The 20,313-nt window shown below is 27.2% G+C and overlaps 4 protein-coding genes, 1 long non-coding RNA gene and 1 pseudogene across 5 annotated transcripts in view; 5 read left to right on the top strand and 1 right to left on the bottom strand.

The window, feature by feature from the left end:
* The first annotated feature begins 784 nt into the window (after positions 1 to 784).
* Positions 785 to 3,902, top strand: LOC111634828 (zinc metalloproteinase-disintegrin-like NaMP). Its single transcript, XM_023379661.1, has 3 exons — positions 785 to 997; positions 1,911 to 2,239; positions 3,792 to 3,902. Exons 1-3 carry the CDS (start codon positions 904 to 906, stop codon positions 3,900 to 3,902), a joined length of 534 nt encoding a protein of 177 aa, XP_023235429.1. The 5' UTR covers positions 785 to 903.
* A 232-nt stretch (positions 3,903 to 4,134) lies between these two features.
* LOC111634843 lies at positions 4,135 to 5,549 on the bottom strand. Its single transcript, XR_002758293.1, has 3 exons — positions 5,503 to 5,549; positions 5,033 to 5,405; positions 4,135 to 4,383 (listed from the first exon to the last, which is right to left on the bottom strand). It is a non-coding gene; the product is annotated as an uncharacterized LOC111634843 (long non-coding RNA).
* A 486-nt stretch (positions 5,550 to 6,035) lies between these two features.
* On the top strand, positions 6,036 to 10,029 carry LOC111634827 (A disintegrin and metalloproteinase with thrombospondin motifs 6-like). The gene is made up of 18 exons (XM_023379660.1): positions 6,036 to 6,070; positions 6,254 to 6,371; positions 6,478 to 6,561; positions 6,718 to 6,830; positions 6,896 to 6,939; positions 7,003 to 7,108; positions 7,175 to 7,321; positions 7,417 to 7,564; positions 7,639 to 7,746; positions 7,892 to 8,037; positions 8,117 to 8,180; positions 8,300 to 8,402; positions 8,473 to 8,603; positions 8,663 to 8,792; positions 8,866 to 8,946; positions 9,011 to 9,174; positions 9,268 to 9,397; positions 9,517 to 10,029. Exons 1-18 carry the CDS (start codon positions 6,036 to 6,038, stop codon positions 9,687 to 9,689), a joined length of 2,025 nt encoding a protein of 674 aa, XP_023235428.1. The 3' UTR covers positions 9,690 to 10,029.
* Positions 9,872 to 11,135, top strand: LOC111634826 (A disintegrin and metalloproteinase with thrombospondin motifs 10-like). The gene is made up of 4 exons (XM_023379659.1): positions 9,872 to 9,933; positions 10,370 to 10,540; positions 10,798 to 10,936; positions 11,014 to 11,135. Exons 2-4 carry the CDS (start codon positions 10,385 to 10,387, stop codon positions 11,133 to 11,135), a joined length of 417 nt encoding a protein of 138 aa, XP_023235427.1. The 5' UTR covers positions 9,872 to 9,933; positions 10,370 to 10,384.
* Positions 11,136 to 11,383: 248 nt separating this feature from the next.
* LOC111634847 lies at positions 11,384 to 13,039 on the top strand (annotated as a pseudogene).
* A 203-nt stretch (positions 13,040 to 13,242) lies between these two features.
* Positions 13,243 to 20,313, top strand: part of LOC111634822 — a 51,992-nt gene continuing 44,921 nt past the window's right edge. Inside the window, exon 1 of the mRNA XM_023379654.1 lies at positions 13,243 to 13,343. Within this exon, the coding sequence (XP_023235422.1) occupies positions 13,266 to 13,343 (78 nt within the window). The 5' untranslated portion in view covers positions 13,243 to 13,265. The remainder of the gene's footprint in view (positions 13,344 to 20,313) is intronic.

Here is a 20,313-nt window from a genome sequence, read left to right as displayed (position 1 = left end):
AAAGTCTATCCCCCTTTTTGCTATTGGCTAAGTCTGACTATATCAACTCTATACTGCTATGATAGATTTTCATCTCTCTCTCTCTCTCTCTCTTTCTCCTGTCTAAAAACTTCAGATGATTACATTTAATTCACAGACGGTAAGTAATTTCCATTAAAAATCATACAAAAATTGGTTATCATTTCTTTTTTTTTTTTTTGACTTACTTATTTCAAATTTATATGCGTAGTAAAATTATATGGCAATGATTTTGTTATTTTTACTCTATTTATAAAATAGGAGATAAGACTGAAAGCTTACTACTCATCTGGGTCGTTGACTCAAGTACTTCTCAGACTCCGAACATATTTTTCTTAATTTTATTGCTGTCTGGGTATATTATCACATAGGGAGAAGAAGAAGAAGAAGAAAAAAAAAAAGTTAAAGTGATACAGTGTTATAATTCGGTTTCTTTTATAGAACATAAGGTAATAATTGATTTAGATAAGAACAGTTCTTAATTTTAATAATTTTCATATTCATATAATAAAAAATATACGTGATAATTTCTTTTGACATTTTTTAAACTAATACAATTCATGAAATTCTTAACTAATAAACCGGTACGAAAGATAATGATTTTTGCCTCCTTAATTGTCTTTGTATTTTATAAAAAAAATTAGCGTGTTCGTTCTTAAAAGAGTAAGCTAAATAAGAGAAAAGTCATTCAATCTATGATTATCACCTTATTTTTCTAGCAGGTCGTCTTCTTCTTTTTTTTTACGTCTGTCCGGAGAAGTATCCAGATGTTTTACCACTTGATTGAATTCGAGGCGAAGTTTCCTTCGATACGATTTAATGTTTTATGTTTTGCAGATATAATTATATACACTTCTGGATAAGCTGGTTGAAAAATTTTTAATCATGATTCAGCTTAATAAAACTTGCTTCTTTGGATCCCTTATCGTAACCGCTGCTATAGCTCTTGATATAGAAATTAACCTAGATCAGAAAATGGGTAAGTTTAATTTTTTTTAATATAAATATCAATAAGAATTTTATATAAAATGTTTTATTGTTATTATTATTACTGTAATTACTTTATATTTCAAAAATTCCTATCTTTGATATAAATTGCCTTTTTTGTTTGTAGTCTTGTTAAGACTTAATTAGTTTTACAATCATCTAAAAAAAAATACTACAAAAAATACATTACTAACCTTGGCATTTTATTTAATTTTTTTTTATATTTAAATGATTGTTTAGAAGCAAAGAAAGTATTTATTATATAATGTAAGTAACATTGACATTAAAGTAACAAAAGAACTTTCTCGTATTTTAGAAAGAGTAATTTTATACTTAAATTAAGAAAAAAAAATTCAATTCAAACTTAGTATATTATACAGAAATTAACATCAATTATTTTTAAAAAGTCAAAAAAAAATTTTTGTTTTATGATGTATAAAAGCAAATTAATATAACAAAAACACTAATTTTATTATTTATTTTTAAAGTTAAAAAGTATTTATATTACTTTTCCTATGTAAATTTAAAATTATGAAATGATTTTAAATGCAATAATCAATTCATTTTATATCGTATTTACTTATGTTAATTTACTTGTCAATGGTAACTCAAAATAGATACAAACTTAACAAGTTCATTTAATAATAAAATACATCTTTTCACGTAAGAACTGGTCAGTCAACTCTAATTTTAAGAATACACGTGATATCCATTGCAGGCGAAGTAGTAGTCGCGCTGTCTGGTTAATGAGGCGTGGGAGTTAGATCATTGTCCTATGACATATGATGTAAATTATCTCTTAACCTAAATAAAGTATTATATAGTAAAATTCGTTTCATTCTATTAATATTTTACATTCGTTTTGTATAATTCAATGCCAATAAGATTAAATACTTATCTTTCAGATGATCTTTTATCTTCGTTAAGAAGTCATCATGTAGTTATTCCCATTGCAATCGATGAAAATCGAGATTTTCTCGGTTATAATTTGAGACAGTCTGAAAAATTATCAGATGCTATATATATTTATTATAAACTAAAATTAGAAGATAAAATTTATTTTTTTAATTTAACTAAAAATCGTAAATTGATTACTGGTAATTATATAAAAGAAGTATGGGATAATAATGGAAGGCGAATAATAGAAGATGCAGATTCGAAAGACTGTCATTATCACGGAGAAGTAAATGATGATGAAGAATCTTTCGTAGCTCTCAGCATTTGTGATGGACTGGTAAGTATCTTTCCGAATAATAACAAAAATAATTTACTATATAAATGAAAATTTTAATAAGAGAGATAATACTAAGCTGCATTGTAATCACGTCCAAGATTAATGACCTCAATTTGACATGTAATCTTCTTCCAGATGGCCAAGGACATGATTCTATATTTGACTCTCATTTTTATTTTATAATTGTGATGCTGTGAATAGTCATTAACCCCTTCACATTTTCTCTCGTATCACATGAAATGTTAAAGCATATATAAGTGGCGGTCCAGCTTGATGATGCTAGGAACTTCAGTCAAATTTTTTTTTTTAATTTCTATATTTTAAAAATTATTTTAAATTATATATTTCAGCAAGGGATATTTATGATTAATAATCAAGAATATCTGATAGAACCATGGTGGAATCATACGAACAATATTCAGGAAGAAGGTTACCCGCATATTATTTATAGAAAAAGTTCATTTAAACGTCAATATAACTTCACAAAATGTGGAATTAAACGTACGTGTAAATTTAATTCTGTTGTTAATTATAAAAATACGATATCAAATTATCATATTTTTTTTTTTAGATTCAATTTTAGCAAAAAGAAGAAAAAATCTTAAAAGAATACGGNTTATTATAAACTAAAATTAGAAGATAAAATTTATTTTTTTAATTTAACTAAAAATCGTAAATTGATTACTGGTAATTATATAAAAGAAGTATGGGATAAAAATATTAATATGTGAAGTAAAGTATTATATATAAGACGATTAAAATCACAAGAAATTTATGAAATATTTTATGACTTCAAAATCATTGTTTTAGTATATTAATGTCAAGGATTTTTTTCTCTTTAAATAAAAATTAATAACAATCTTTTTTATTTCATTGTGATAAATGCTAGAAAATTTATCTAAGTTATTCAGTGCTTAACATTATTACCTCTACGCAGTAATAAGTCTTAAATAAAGAGACGGAATCGTGTTATATATCAGGAACGTGATAAAAATAAAAGAGTCTACTGATGTTAGACAAGTCTGAATATTATCCCGCGTTATTCAAACTTAAAATTCATTGAGAAGAGATGTGACTAAAATATGAAATAATTATATAGCGGTTATAAAAATACAAAATTACATCATTCAACTTTTTGAACTTGAATATTAGTCAAGTTCAAGAAAGTCTATCCCCCTTTTTGCTATTGGCTAAGTCTGACTATATCAACTCTATACTGCTATGATAGATTTTCATCTCTCTCTCTCTCTCTCTCTTTCTCCTGTCTAAAAACTTCAGATGATTACATTTAATTCACAGACGGTAAGTAATTTCCATTAAAAATCATACAAAAATTGGTTATCATTTCTTTTTTTTTTTTTTGACTTACTTATTTCAAATTTATATGCGTAGTAAAATTATATGGCAATGATTTTGTTATTTTTACTCTATTTATAAAATAGGAGATAAGACTGAAAGCTTACTACTCATCTGGGTCGTTGACTCAAGTACTTCTCAGACTCCGAACATATTTTTCTTAATTTTATTGCTGTCTGGGTATATTATCACATAGGGAGAAGAAGAAGAAGAAGAAAAAAAAAAAGTTAAAGTGATACAGTGTTATAATTCGGTTTCTTTTATAGAACATAAGGTAATAATTGATTTAGATAAGAACAGTTCTTAATTTTAATAATTTTCATATTCATATAATAAAAAATATACGTGATAATTTCTTTTGACATTTTTTAAACTAATACAATTCATGAAATTCTTAACTAATAAACCGGTACGAAAGATAATGATTTTTGCCTCCTTAATTGTCTTTGTATTTTATAAAAAAAATTAGCGTGTTCGTTCTTAAAAGAGTAAGCTAAATAAGAGAAAAGTCATTCAATCTATGATTATCACCTTATTTTTCTAGCAGGTCGTCTTCTTCTTTTTTTTTACGTCTGTCCGGAGAAGTATCCAGATGTTTTACCACTTGATTGAATTCGAGGCGAAGTTTCCTTCGATACGATTTAATGTTTTATGTTTTGCAGATATAATTATATACACTTCTGGATAAGCTGGTTGAAAAATTTTTAATCATGATTCAGCTTAATAAAACTTGCTTCTTTGGATCCCTTATCGTAACCGCTGCTATAGCTCTTGATATAGAAATTAACCTAGATCAGAAAATGGGTAAGTTTAATTTTTTTTAATATAAATATCAATAAGAATTTTATATAAAATGTTTTATTGTTATTATTATTACTGTAATTACTTTATATTTCAAAAATTCCTATCTTTGATATAAATTGCCTTTTTTGTTTGTAGTCTTGTTAAGACTTAATTAGTTTTACAATCATCTAAAAAAAAATACTACAAAAAATACATTACTAACCTTGGCATTTTATTTAATTTTTTTTTATATTTAAATGATTGTTTAGAAGCAAAGAAAGTATTTATTATATAATGTAAGTAACATTGACATTAAAGTAACAAAAGAACTTTCTCGTATTTTAGAAAGAGTAATTTTATACTTAAATTAAGAAAAAAAAATTCAATTCAAACTTAGTATATTATACAGAAATTAACATCAATTATTTTTAAAAAGTCAAAAAAAAATTTTTGTTTTATGATGTATAAAAGCAAATTAATATAACAAAAACACTAATTTTATTATTTATTTTTAAAGTTAAAAAGTATTTATATTACTTTTCCTATGTAAATTTAAAATTATGAAATGATTTTAAATGCAATAATCAATTCATTTTATATCGTATTTACTTATGTTAATTTACTTGTCAATGGTAACTCAAAATAGATACAAACTTAACAAGTTCATTTAATAATAAAATACATCTTTTCACGTAAGAACTGGTCAGTCAACTCTAATTTTAAGAATACACGTGATATCCATTGCAGGCGAAGTAGTAGTCGCGCTGTCTGGTTAATGAGGCGTGGGAGTTAGATCATTGTCCTATGACATATGATGTAAATTATCTCTTAACCTAAATAAAGTATTATATAGTAAAATTCGTTTCATTCTATTAATATTTTACATTCGTTTTGTATAATTCAATGCCAATAAGATTAAATACTTATCTTTCAGATGATCTTTTATCTTCGTTAAGAAGTCATCATGTAGTTATTCCCATTGCAATCGATGAAAATCGAGATTTTCTCGGTTATAATTTGAGACAGTCTGAAAAATTATCAGATGCTATATATATTTATTATAAACTAAAATTAGAAGATAAAATTTATTTTTTTAATTTAACTAAAAATCGTAAATTGATTACTGGTAATTATATAAAAGAAGTATGGGATAATAATGGAAGGCGAATAATAGAAGATGCAGATTCGAAAGACTGTCATTATCACGGAGAAGTAAATGATGATGAAGAATCTTTCGTAGCTCTCAGCATTTGTGATGGACTGGTAAGTATCTTTCCGAATAATAACAAAAATAATTTACTATATAAATGAAAATTTTAATAAGAGAGATAATACTAAGCTGCATTGTAATCACGTCCAAGATTAATGACCTCAATTTGACATGTAATCTTCTTCCAGATGGCCAAGGACATGATTCTATATTTGACTCTCATTTTTATTTTATAATTGTGATGCTGTGAATAGTCATTAACCCCTTCACATTTTCTCTCGTATCACATGAAATGTTAAAGCATATATAAGTGGCGGTCCAGCTTGATGATGCTAGGAACTTCAGTCAAATTTTTTTTTTTAATTTCTATATTTTAAAAATTATTTTAAATTATATATTTCAGCAAGGGATATTTATGATTAATAATCAAGAATATCTGATAGAACCATGGTGGAATCATACGAACAATATTCAGGAAGAAGGTTACCCGCATATTATTTATAGAAAAAGTTCATTTAAACGTCAATATAACTTCACAAAATGTGGAATTAAACGTACGTGTAAATTTTTTAAATTTTATTTCTGTTCTTAATTATAAAAATACAATATCAAATTATCATATTTTTAGATTCAATTTTAACAAAAAAAAGAAAAAACCTTAAAAGAATACGGCGATCCACTAGCATAGAGAGATTTGTCGAAACTCTTGTTGTTGTAGATGAAAAAATGGTAGATTATCATGGAAAAGACGTTGAATCGTACGTTTTATGCATTATGAATATTGTAAGTGAATAAAATTTTATTTATTTGATAAATTATAAGTAAATATTTAAAGTAAAAGATTACTTAAGAAATGTTCATCTAATTGTTTTGTCTCTCTGGAGGTCAGGTTTCTAAACTGTATCGTGATTCGTCTCTAGGAAATGCAGTTAATATTGTTGTTACCAAACTGATATTGCTTTCAGAACAACAGGTACTTAAAATTAAAAAGAAAAATTATTTACTTTAATTAATTTATTGAAAGAATAAAAATTTTATATATATCGAAAGTATAGTACAATACATTTAGTATACTTCTATATATAGTATATATACTTATTTTTTTAAATTTATTCATATATTTTTATAGTCTTTTTTGAACGTAAGTCATCATGCAGAAAAGACTCTCAGTTTATTTTGTAAATGGCAAAGAAAGGTAAAGACTAATACAACAAAGCACGATACTGCAGTTCTTATAACAAGGTAAAACGAATTTAAATTCCACTTTACAAATATCATAAGTAACATTTATAATTTTTTCAAATTAGATTTGACATTTGTTTTGATCGAGACGAACCCTGCGATACATTAGGTAAATAAATATTTATTTTAAAAATTAAAATAATTAAAATATTAATTAGTATACTATTTACAGGTTTAGCTCAAATTTTAGGAATGTGTGAACCAAGTCGTAGTTGCAGTATTACTCAAGATATTGGATTAGCTAGTGGATTAATTGTCGCTCATGAAATAGGCCATAAGTAATTAAATAAATTATATTTAAATTAATTTTTAATGAAAAACTCACCCATTCGTTCTTCTAGCAGTTTTGGAATGCAACATGATGGATATGGTAACGATTGCAGTTTTGAAAATATTGGGAAAGGCAACATTATGACTTCCAAACTTTCTCAATTGGGTCATCCCATCACATGGTCTAACTGTAGCAGACAATACATGACAGAATTTTTAAAGTAAGAATTATACAATTTCAGAATAAAAGTATATTATCTTTCTTAAGTTTTATCAATTTTGTTGACAATTATTTAGTTTTTCTTACGTCGTGAAGTTCAGGTCAAGCTGATTGTTTGCTGAACAGACCGCCTATCCACGAATATAATTATAACGAAGCATTGCCTGGATTCCAATACAGTGCAGAAGAACAGTGTAAATCCCAATATGGACCAGATTCGACACCTTGCTATAATTATCCTAAAGTAAGAGAGATATTTTAAAATAAATTACAAAAACAAATGTTTTAATTAGTAAGTTTTATCAATTTATTTTATAGACTATATGCCGTTATTTGTGGTGCACAAAACTAAATGGAGAATGCATTACGAATAAAATACCTGTGCTTGATGGAACCGAATGTATTATGGGTGATGCAATTGATGGAGTAAGTTGAAAAAATTATAAATTAAAGTTTAACAAAAATAGGATTTTAAATATTGTTCTAATAGATTAAAAGATAAGATATTATTTTTTATGTAGAGCAAATTAAATATGACAGCAAATTTATAATATATATTATACATTTTCAGTTTTGTTACGATGGAGAATGCATGCCCAATAATACAAAATTGGAAAGTGTTGATGGCAATTGGTCGCCGTGGACGGAATGGAGTATTTGTTCTAGAACTTGTGGAGGAGGAATCGAATCTTCAAGAAGATACTGTGATAACCCAAGGTAATTTTGTAGTTTACAATCCCTTTTTCCATCATATATTGTTATTATATAAAATATCGATTATTTGTTTTCTGTGTAGTCCAATGTATGGTGGAAAATTTTGTACTGGAGAAAGAATGAGATATCGATCGTGCAATATATTGGTATTGTTCTTTCTTCTTTATTGGTAATTATTTAAAATAAAGCTATACTGTTAATTATAATCTAATTATTAGTAAATATATTAATATTTTTAGATATTTCTTTCGTTCTTTTTTTTTAGGATTGCCCAATCGACTCACGTGATTTTCGCCATGTTCAATGTTCTAAATTCAACAATATTCCTTTCAGAGGGAAATTTTATGAATGGACACCTTATCCGGGAGGTATTTACAATTCTATTGAGTATTTATGAAATAAATAAGAATATTTGCTTATTTATATTATTTATTTCAGCTCAGGCAAAATCGTGCTCTCTTTATTGCCAAGCCACAGGTTATGATTTTTATGTGGAAAGAGCAACGAAGGTTATAGATGGAACGAAATGTTCTCATAGCATGAATGTGTGTATCGAAGGACAATGCAAGGTAATTTATTTTTATTTATAAATCACTAAAGAATATATAAAAATACATGTTATTAACAGCATGTAGGTTGTGATCGTATTTTGGGTTCGAATGCATCCGAAGACAAATGCAGAGTTTGCGAAGGAGATGGTAGTACGTGTAAAACAAATCGAGGAGAATTTACTGACTTGTTAGATGAAAAAATTGGTGGTAAGCATCACAGTTCAAACGATTTGAAGATTTCAAAATTGTAATTGTAAATAATACTTTTAAATGATACTAGAATATGAAGAAGTTGTAAAAATACCAAAAAATTCTGTTTGGATTTTTGTATCAGAAAAGCATCCTTCAGCCAATTTTTTAGGTATAATTTTTGATCTTTTTAATAAATTATAGTTGGACAAATATACATTTATATCTATTTACAGCACTTAAAAGCGTCGAGGGTAAAATTCTCATCAATGGCAAAAGCGTAATACATTGGCCAAAAATATTTAATGTAGCAGGTACAAAATTCCATTACATGAGACCAAAATATCATTTGGAATATATTCATGCTTTAGGGCCGACTTCAGAAGATGTTATTGTTACTGTAAGAAATGTTATTATATAATAAATGAGCATTAAATATATTGTAAATATAATTTTTATTTTGATAATGTAATATATTCTTTCTCAATTCCAGTTGCTTCTCCAAGAACCAAATAAAGGAATTAGATATATATTTAATACTCCAGTAGATCCTCCTCGAGGGAAAATTATTTATAGATGGATTCATTTACCATGGTCTGAATGTTCTAAAACTTGTGCAAAAGGTTCCATTTTTTTTACATTATCTTATTACAAAAACAAATCAATTCAATTATTAAATTTATTTTTCTTAATAGCTGATAAAAAAATTTAATTTATACACTTATTTTAATTAAATTAATAGGTATATCAATCGCTAAAATTGCGTGTGTTCAAGAAAATAGTAAATTACAAGCTCCAGAAAAATTATGTCATGGATATAAACCGTCTGATAGAAGTAGATACTGCAATAAAGATCCATGTCCACCAAAGTATGTTACAAGTTTATTTATATTTTATTTAATTTTGAGTATTTAAATAACACATAACTTATTTTTAATTGATGTAAAACTGAAGATGGAAAATTGAAGCTTGGAGTGAATGTTCAAAAAGTTGTGGTGGTGGTTATAAAATACGAAACGTTTTATGCACACAAGAAATAGAAGCTTTGAAAGAACAAACTGTAAATGAAACTCTATGTTTAGAAAGTAGGCCTGAAAACCTTACTACTTGCAATGAATCTCCATGTCCAAATGTATGGTACACTGGCAGGTGGTCTAAGGTAAGAGATTTGAAAAACGTTTCTAACAGATAATTTCATTAGGCCCCATCTGATATAAAGTTCCATGTTTAAATTAAACTATTATATTTAACTAAATTTTTTCTNTCCATTTCATTAATCTGGTAAAAGCATATAATCTTGAATAACAGAAGACAGCAGCAACTAATTGGTTCACTACAGTTTGTTTTCCTAGAATTCTGAAGTCATTGAAAATTCCAGGTCTAATTTTGCATCATGATAATTCTTCGTCCCACATCGCCAAGAATACTTTTGATTTCCTTCAAGCTAATAATATCAAAATCATTGTTCTCTATTAAATTTTACAATGATTATATGAACTCCGCGCTTCTGTTTCAAATCCAGTTGTTAATTAAAATTCATATATAAAATGATTATAGTTTTTCCTGATTGTAATTTTATTCTCACTTTCATACAGTGTCGACCTTGTGGAATGAGTAAACGAAATCGCACAGTATTATGTATGAATAGTAACATGACAAGAGAACTTAATCCAAGTGAATGCCCAGGAGAGAAACCTTCCATAATTTCAGAATGCCCGAAATCTTTATGTATATCCAACAGATGGTTCAAAAGTTCTTGGGGAAAGGTAAGAAAAATAAATACTTATGTATTTTAATATACAGTCGACCCCTATAACACTGTTGATAATTCCGTTTTATATGAATTCCATGTTGTACGAGTCACTTAGATTTAACAAATATGTGTGCCAGGCTGTGAACGGCTCACGTATTTGTAAAATCTAAGTGACTCGTACAACATGGAATTCATATAAAACGGAATTATCAACAGTGTTATAGGGGGTTCGACTGTATCAATATCGTATGATCCGTGTTATTTGTCTAGTGCAACGTCACTTGCGGACATGGTTTCCAAATGCGAATGGTGGAATGTCGTTCATTAAAGAGAGAACCCAGCGATCTATGTTTAGAAAATACAAAACCGTCTATTTTAAGAGCATGTTACATCCCTTGTAAGAAAGAAGGTATTATATAACTATGATATTATATAATTTCTTTAAAATGTTTTATTTATTTATCTTATTAATTGTTAATATTTCAGAATGTACAGATGCCAATAAAGTAGGATATTGTCAACTGGTAGTAAAATTACAATTTTGCAATCGACATTACTTTAGTAAAATGTGTTGTAAGTCCTGTTCTCAAAAAAAACTCATCCAATAATTTATAAGAAAGACGAATTTTTTTTAATGTTATATTAAAAATGCAATAAGTAATNTTATTAACTTTTCAAAAAAACTTACTCAAACACCAATACCAGTCCAATATTATAACAAGGTTTACTAATATGAATGTTTTAGTCTGTTTAAAACTGACATCTTCAGATAAATTACAAGGAACATAGAATACAGAATAGAACATCATCAAACAAGTTCAAAAATGGAAAGCTTCCAGACATTAGAAGCTTGCACATGACCAGTAGTGCAATTGCACAGTTATTAGAAAAATGTAAACTCATAATATAAAATGTAAAATTATAATATCGATATACAAATACAGTACATAGTACAATAGAATTTGTATTGTAAAAATTTAATTTTTTCAAACACTAGAGGGCGATACTTTCTATAGAATCGACCACCCCGATTTCTGTAATACAGTAATTTGTACTTAGTAATTTTATATGATGAATAAATAATATAAATTTCCACAATGCATGTAATGAACAAATAAAGATACTGTAAAATTTGTGAATAAAAAAATAATATATAATACAGAGATCGAATTTTTCATAAGGTATCAGCATATAGCGTATATTAGAACCTCCTTTGCCAATTAAGAACAACTTTGCATTATTATCTGCTACAAATTAAAACTTTATTTCTAAGACATATATGTATTATATCGTTATTATATAATTTTTCATTTAATAAAAAGGAAGTTCTTACAGAACGGGTAACTACCAAGAGATATGAAAACTGAGTCTACAGATAATAGTGCTTTATTTTACTGCAGAATTTTATGAATACGAGGGTGACTTTGAAAGTTTTGCAATACAAGAAAACCATCCATGATGATATATAATGTGTTTATTTATTTTTTTAATAATAAACTTCATATGACACATTGTACTTAAACAAAGTTCACTAATCTCTCTTAATCCAAGTGAGACAGGCTCTGTTTCTAATAGTAACAATGAAACTTTCTAGAGAAGCACTTCCTGCAATCATTTAATATGATTTTCGTGTTGGACTGAATGACAAAGACTGTTAAGAACGATTGAAATTAGCTTTTGGAAATGATGCCCCATCCCTTATTACTATGTTCGGGTGATACAAAAGAATTTCAAAAGGATCGTACTTCCTTCCACGATTGACCACGTGAAGAGTGATCACGAACAACAGTGACTCCTGAAAATGTAACTGCTGTCCAGAAGCAGAAGATCAAAGATGTACGGTACCTATGAAACAACACAGGAGAGACTATAGATTGGAGCCTCTGCAGTTGCAGACATTCTCTATAAGAAGATACGGTTTTAAAAAGCAGTGTCTCGGTAGATACATCATCAGTTGACAGATTTTCAAAAGTCAGAGTTTATCGTGATCTCTAAGAAAATTCTGGAGATCTTGAACTAAGTTGGACACCAGATTATTTCCAAGATTGTCACAGATGATGAGACACATACCATTTTATGACTGTCCCACGCGTCAAGAAAGCCGGGTATTGATCCATAAAGATGATCTAATTCCATCAAATGTGAAAAGGCAGAGAGCAATAAAACAGTCGTTTATTTCTGTTTTTCCATTTCATTAATCTGGTAAAAGCATATAATCTTGAATAACAGAAGACAGCAGCAACTAATTGGTTCACTACAGTTTGTTTTCCCAGAATTCTGAAGTCATTGAAAATTCCAGGTCTAACTTTGCATCATGATAATTCTTCGTCCCACATCGCCAATCATACTGTTGATTTCCTTCAAGCTAATAATATCAAAATCATTGAACACCCACCATATTTATCAGATTTGGCAATGTATGACTTCTGACTAATTTTTTAATCTTATAAAACATTTGAGCGGTTGCAAATTTAAGACATGGGATGAAATCCAAGCTTCCGTGACAGAGTAATCTGAAAGCATTCCAGAAAATGAGTGGCGTCATGCTTTTGATCTTTGGAAGGAATGACTACATAAGTGCATTTTGGACAGAGGAGAATACTTTGGACATAAATAAAAATTAATTAAAAATTTTTTTCAGACCTTATAACTTTCTTGTATTGCAAAACTTTCAGAATCATCGCCGTATAAATTTATCTTTAAAGAAATGTCTGAAATGTAATGCCCCATCATGTATTATGGATTATCCAGTACATTTGATCAAACAACATAGGAAAAGGTCACTCCATTGCATTATACCTTCTTCATCAAAAACAGTAAGTTTTTAAATTTAATGAAATCAATATTTAAACACTAAAAACTTAAGTTCTTCTTACGAAATAAATTATTAACATTTCTAATGTTATATTTGTATATTCGGGTGACATTTTTCTGTTATTTGTATGTTCATACTTCTCTACTCATTGATATTTTAAATATGTTATATAGTATCATAACACAGTATTATCTTCCCATTTCTATTGGTACGGTAAAGACCTTTCTGCTACTTGATAAATGAATATTGGATTCCAAATTACAACTTATACATTTATTTTTCATTACATAATAAAACTGAAATTAAATTATATTATAAATCATAAAAAAGTACTTTAAGATTTTAATTAAATGATATTAAGTTTTATGATATCAGCCTGGTTAAGAAATTCGACCAGGGTTTCACCTATTGCTCTGGGAACCCAAAAAATCTTATAAAAATTTTTCATGTGCTGTCCATCCTGGATATGTCTAGCCTCTTACCTCACCATTTCGCTCCATAATGGGCTTGACAAAAAGGCCCTCTTAGTGCCCACAGTGCGGAAAGAGCTAAAAACTTCTACGAACTGTTTCATTACTATCATTAGAAAGATTAAATGCAGTCTATACTTTATCACTTGCTTCAGCACTTATAAAATCAGGTGTAAATAAAATTATACTATTTACGATTACAGATTTTTGCAAATGATATGGCTTTCCTGATATTTAATATTTACCAAATTGTACGGTAATAACCGGTTAATTATTTTATTAGTTAATTAATTTCAGAATAATAATGTTTTGAATAATTATAGCATTTTCTTAGATAAAAAGAACAATTAAACTCTATAACATTTTACTAATAAAAAATAAATCAAGCTATCGTGTTTCCAGATCTACTGTAGTCTTCCCACAATATCCACGAAGGATTGGTTCTAGGATACTGCAGATGCTCAAGTTATTCATAAGTTATAATCTATACTTTAAATCATTCCTCAAATACTTATAACAGTTAATCTGTACAATTTAAATGTTATATAAATAGTTATTCTACTGCATTGTATAAGGAATAATGACAAGAATAAGTCTGTTCATTTTCAGTACAGACACAGCCATTGTAATCATAAGTACACATAGTACCCACCAGTAACAATGTAAAAAAACACCCAAATATAGCCTAATGTACAGTACACTTCTTCGAAAATGTTTTATTTTTGATAACTTTAATGCAGTAATCAGATTCTAATTATTTCAGTGACATTAATAGTTGTTCTGACGAATGGTGCATTTTTTATAAAAAAATAATAAGACTCAGCTAGGCCCTGATACATTATATATAAAACGTTCAATTTTATTCGTACATTATATTAAGCAATCAGTTACTATAAACATATATTCAAAGTCAAATAATATATTTTCTCCAAACTATAATTAAGGATATTTTGTAAAAATAGACAAATTATAACATTACAGTATCTTCAAGTCATATCTTCTACATATGATAGGCTATACTTTATGCACAAAACTACAAGATCTCATTCTAAACACAATCATAAATGACTCTGAAAGTTTTGCAATACAGAAAAGTTATAAGGTCTGAAAAAAATTTTTAATTAATTTTTATTTATGTCCAAAGTATTCTCCTCTGTCCAAAATGCACTTATGTAGTCATTCCTTCCAAAGATCAAAAGCATGACGCCACTCATTTTCTGGAATGCTTTCAGATTACTCTGTCACGGAAGCTTGGATTTCATCATCCCATGTCTTAAATTTGCAACCGCTCAAATGTTTTATAAGATTAAAAAATTAGTCAGAAGTCATACATTGCCAAATCTGATAAATATGGTGGGTGTTCAATGATTTTGATATTATTAGCTTGAAGGAAATCAACGGTATTCTTGGCGATGTTGGATGAAGCATTATCATGATGCAAAGTTAGACCTGGAATTTTCAATGACTTCAGAATTCTAGGAAAACAAACTGTAGTGAACCAATTAGTTGCTGCTGTCTTCTGTTATTCAAGATTATATGCTTTTACCAGATTAATGAAATGGAAAAACAGAAATAAACGACTGTTTTATTGCTCTCTGCCTTTTCACATTTGATGGAATTAGATCATCTTTATGGATCAATACCCGGCTTTCTTGACGCGTGGGACAGTCATAAAATGGTATGTGTCTCATCATCTGTGACAATCTTGGAAATAATCTGGTGTCCAACTTAGTTCAAGATTTCCAGAATTTTCTTAGAGATCACGATAAACTCTGACTTTTGAAAATCTGTCAACTGATGATGTATCCACCGAGACACTACTTTTTAAAACCGTATCTTATAGAGAATGTCTGCAACTGCAGAGGCTCCAATCTATAGTCTCTCCTGTATCGTTTCATAAGTACTGTACATGATCTTCTGCAACCATATGCTTTTGGACAGCAGTTACATTTTCAGGAGTCACTGTTGTTCGTGATCACTCTTCACGTGGTCAATCGTGGAAGGAAGTACGATTCTTCTGAAATTCTTCTGTATCACCCGAACACAGTAATAAAGGATGAGGCATCATTTCCAAAAGCTAATTTCAATCGTTCTTAACAGTCTTTATCATTCAGTCCAACACGAAAATCATATTAAATGATTGCAGGAATTGCTTCTCTAGAAAGTTTCATTGTTACTATTAGAAACAGAGTCTGTCTCACTTCGATTAAAATAGATTAGTGAACTTTGTTTAAGTACAATGTGTCATATGAAATTTATTATTAAAAAAGAGATAAATAAACACGTTATATATCATCATGGATGGTTTTCTTGTATTGCAAAACTTTCAGAATCATCGCCGTATAAATTTATCTTTAAAGAAATGTCTGAAATGTAATGCCCCGGTCTGAATGTTCTAAAACTTGTGCAAAAGGTTCCATTTTTTTTACATTATCTTATTACAAAAACAAATCAATTCAATTATTAAATTTATTTTTCTNTATCATCATGGATGGTTTTCTTGTATTGCAAAACTTTCAAAGTCTCACTCGTATTAACATACCGGTATGTATAACGAGCGAATATCGTCACAATGCCGAGCTGCAATTTTTAATCATATTTTTAACTTAAAATAAATGCTCTCCACCTGAAATTAGTACTGTAGTGGCTTGCCCCTGTACATCATACTTTTCCGTTAAGAATGGAGTCGTGCCGGTCATCTATCTAACTCCTTTCAGGGGGAAATTCTTGAATTGAAATAACATGACTTATAATTTACACCGGAAGTTCGTATACAGTTTATCGGGGACTTCTGCCTCTAAGGTTTCCATATACTATCTCGTCTTTCATCTAAATAACTCCGTTATCGAGATTAAGGAATGACAAGCAGACAGATCAACAGATTGACGGACGAGTAGGTATTTATAGTTCTACAATTTTATCAAATTGCAAGCCCAATCAAAAATATAAATCATCATAAATAATAAATATAAAAATTACGTCGAATGGCTGAAGTCGTATATAAAACTTTTCAGTATAACTTATTGCTATTGTTACAGATCTTATTCAAGAAATGAGATCTAATTAAGGAAAGCATTTTCTAAAAGTATTAATGAAACATTCATAAATAATGTTAAATATAATAGAATTTCGATCTACTTAATCTCAAATACGTCAAAGCAGAATAACTAATCAATTAAAACTATAAAATCATTGGAATATTTATTACACCAAACTAGTCAACAAAAATATAAAACCAACTTACAGTAACATATATACTACAAATATAAACAAACAAAAGATTATGAAAAGTGAAAGTATATACTATAATTACATAAATTTTAAGATACATATGCATTAACTCGAGAAAAATGGTTCCGAATCCCCCCAACACACTGGTAAAACTTTTCTCACGAAGACATTAAAAACTATAAAAGAATAACGATCACAGAGTGATATATGAAGGTACAGAAGAAAAGTTTCGTCCTAAAATCTTTGACAAATTGCCAGATTCTTCAAATTTTTCTTTAAATGTAATTCGAAAGAGAATCGATTGTCGAAAATTATATTAAAATTAAAAAGAACTGAACAAATAGAATGGGAAAAATCAAATACAAAAAAGCTAATTGAAGATGAGTGTTTTTAATATTAAGTTATTTATCCTTCAGTTATATATTATTGAATCTCTGATATAATTTAAATCACTCGATGCGATTTCACTTCGCTTTCGTAGAATCAATTAATCGCTTATTGCGAGACATACCTATATAAAATAGCTCTATACTGTATAGTGTTTATAACAATGAATAGGAAATATCTCAGTAAAAATCTTTAATTAAATATGAATATATGTTAAAATTTATAGATCTATAATATTCTAAATGCAATCATTCAGTATAAAATAAATTAAAAAACAAAGCTGTAATTAAAACAATAATACACATATTTAAGTTATATACTAGGCTGCACACCGTGAATTAATTAAAAACAAATTATTACAGTTTAGAACTTTGTCGTATGTAAATTTGTTTACATATTTATAGAAAAGCATTATCAATTTCTTTCATATTTTATTTACATATTAATTATAAACAATTATAAATAAATAAACACAAAGAATGCGATAATAAAATAACACAAACATTGATTAAAAAATTTTTATGCATATTCTTAATCATAAATTTAATAATAATTATGTGAAGAATTTTATTTTTTAAAAATAGATTTGATTTATCTAAAATTTGTTATGTTATATTATTTAATTTTATAAATGATATATTTTTATATTCGTAAATAATGTTTCTATTATTCTTCAAGGTTGTTAATTTGGTGATAAGCGATATACATTTAAATACACTATTGTTTTTTTTTATTGAAAAAATTAATAATAGTCTTTTGTTCATTGGAGAAACGTGACACCTTGATAACAGTTCAACAGTTGTCAAAGCAAAATATTCTATTTAATTGCTATGTGAATTTATATACTTTAAATGGTGAAATTAAATCACGAATCATACATTAATTATAGTTCATTAGTAGTTAGAAAAACTAGAATATAAATTCGTCTTCTATTTGAGAATATCATTTTCCACTTAATAAACTTCAATGCATTCATTATTTTACACGTTGTCAATGTATTCAATTATCTAAACAATTCGTTTCTTACGAAATGTCTTTCGTTAAAGGAATGTCTTTTAATACTTTATTTGATCAATAAATTCTATGAATGGAATTCTATCTTTGAATTAATTTTAATATTTGTAATATACCTCCTATTTCTTTATTCTTTTAACTCTATGTACCCTTGTAAAAGAACTATATATATATATTATTTTTTTAAATAAGAGCAATAGTCTTTACACTTTGTATTATGTCTATTTAGTCCTTCTCTTTCTTAGTAATGGAATCAATATAAAATTTCATAGTATAAAATTTCAAACTCAAACTTTTCTATGCTATAGAAATGAAGAAACTGAAATATTTTCATCAGTTATTTAAAAATAATATGAAATAAGTTCAATTATGAATTTCATAATAAAAAATTTAATTTGATTTTTAGAAAATTATTTATATATGAAAATTCATTATTTATAGAATATTCACGTCATTAATTAATTAAGTTACTGTTAGTGATTTAGAAAGTAACTTTTGCATTCACTTTGTCCATTTTAAGTAACAAATCATTTATTAAAAATGGTGTTTTATATTTAATGGTATCTCAATTTCTTGTATTGATAATAAGCAAAGAATTTCGAAAAATTCTCAAGGAAATAAATGACACAAGAACTTATATTCTACATAAATGTTATTGTTCGGTTTTAAATTAAGAAATCAATGACTTTCTTTATATGAACATTAATAGACGATCAGCCTTCGCACGGCTCGCCAGTTTTTTATTATAAGTAGATCAACAGGAGCAATGTCATTGTATTGTTCTACATATTCAAAAAGTTTATGTAGCACGCTTTCTAAATGACTAATTTTCAAGTTTTTTTTTTTTTGAAAGGCGGATCATCTTTATTACTGAAGCATTTTCTTATCATAATTAACGAGTTCATTATCATTTAAAATAGCTTTTTCTTTTCAATTATTTATCGTCTGATGAATTTTAATATCTCAGATTCCTTTATTTTCTTTAATAATTAATATATCTCTTGATGAGGGTAACTTGTGTTAATTTAATGGCCCTCATCAGGGACCGAAATTCATTTTATTTATTTATTTATTTTTATTGATTCCAGCATTCGTTATAAAGATTAATATTTTAATTTAATCTTGAAATTTTCACCTAGTCCTACATTTAAATAATAACTTTTTCCAATTGTTTAACTGAAGGTCATATTAAAGAAAAACTTGACCCAGAAATATTGAAATTTAACCTCCTGACCTTTTCTGATGTCAATGAGCGTTGTCAATAACGACTTCACCAACGCCTTTTTCTTGTTATTTATTATTATTATTTTTTTTTTTTTTTTTCATCATCACGAAGTTATGTTTACATAAAATATTTCTTAATCTTTTTGCGTAAAAAGTTGAATTCTTTATAACCTTGCATATTCTTTCATAAATAATAGAATAGGTCATGACGCACAATTTTGCCTCATAGAAAATACTGTAAACAAATCCTTATATATATATATATATATTATAAATACGAATTAATGAAATGCACGTGTATAATCTATATCTTAAATTAATAAGATTACATTTTATTATTTATACATTCTTTATGTAAAATAACACTTACTATAATGGTAAATATTGATTTTTAAAATATATCTGATTAACAGGACGAGTGAATGACGAAAAATTTGTATATATTTATAACTAAAAAATATATATTTTTTAAATTTATAACAGTAATTTATTCTATAAAGATAGGGGAAAAAAACCTCACAATCAATATATTAATCAGTAGACTCCTGGAAACAAAATAATAATTTAAAAAAGTTAAATTTTTAAACTGTTATTTTAATAGATTTTTTTTACATTTGTAGTTTAAAAAAAAATGTACCTATGAAA

Source organism: Centruroides sculpturatus, unplaced genomic scaffold, assembly GCF_000671375.1.
Source record: "Centruroides sculpturatus isolate CEXI.00-Female unplaced genomic scaffold, Cexi_2.0 scaffold852, whole genome shotgun sequence".
Classification (NCBI taxonomy): Eukaryota; Metazoa; Arthropoda; class Arachnida; order Scorpiones; family Buthidae; genus Centruroides; species Centruroides sculpturatus.
This window is presented reverse-complemented; position numbering and strand designations above follow the sequence as displayed.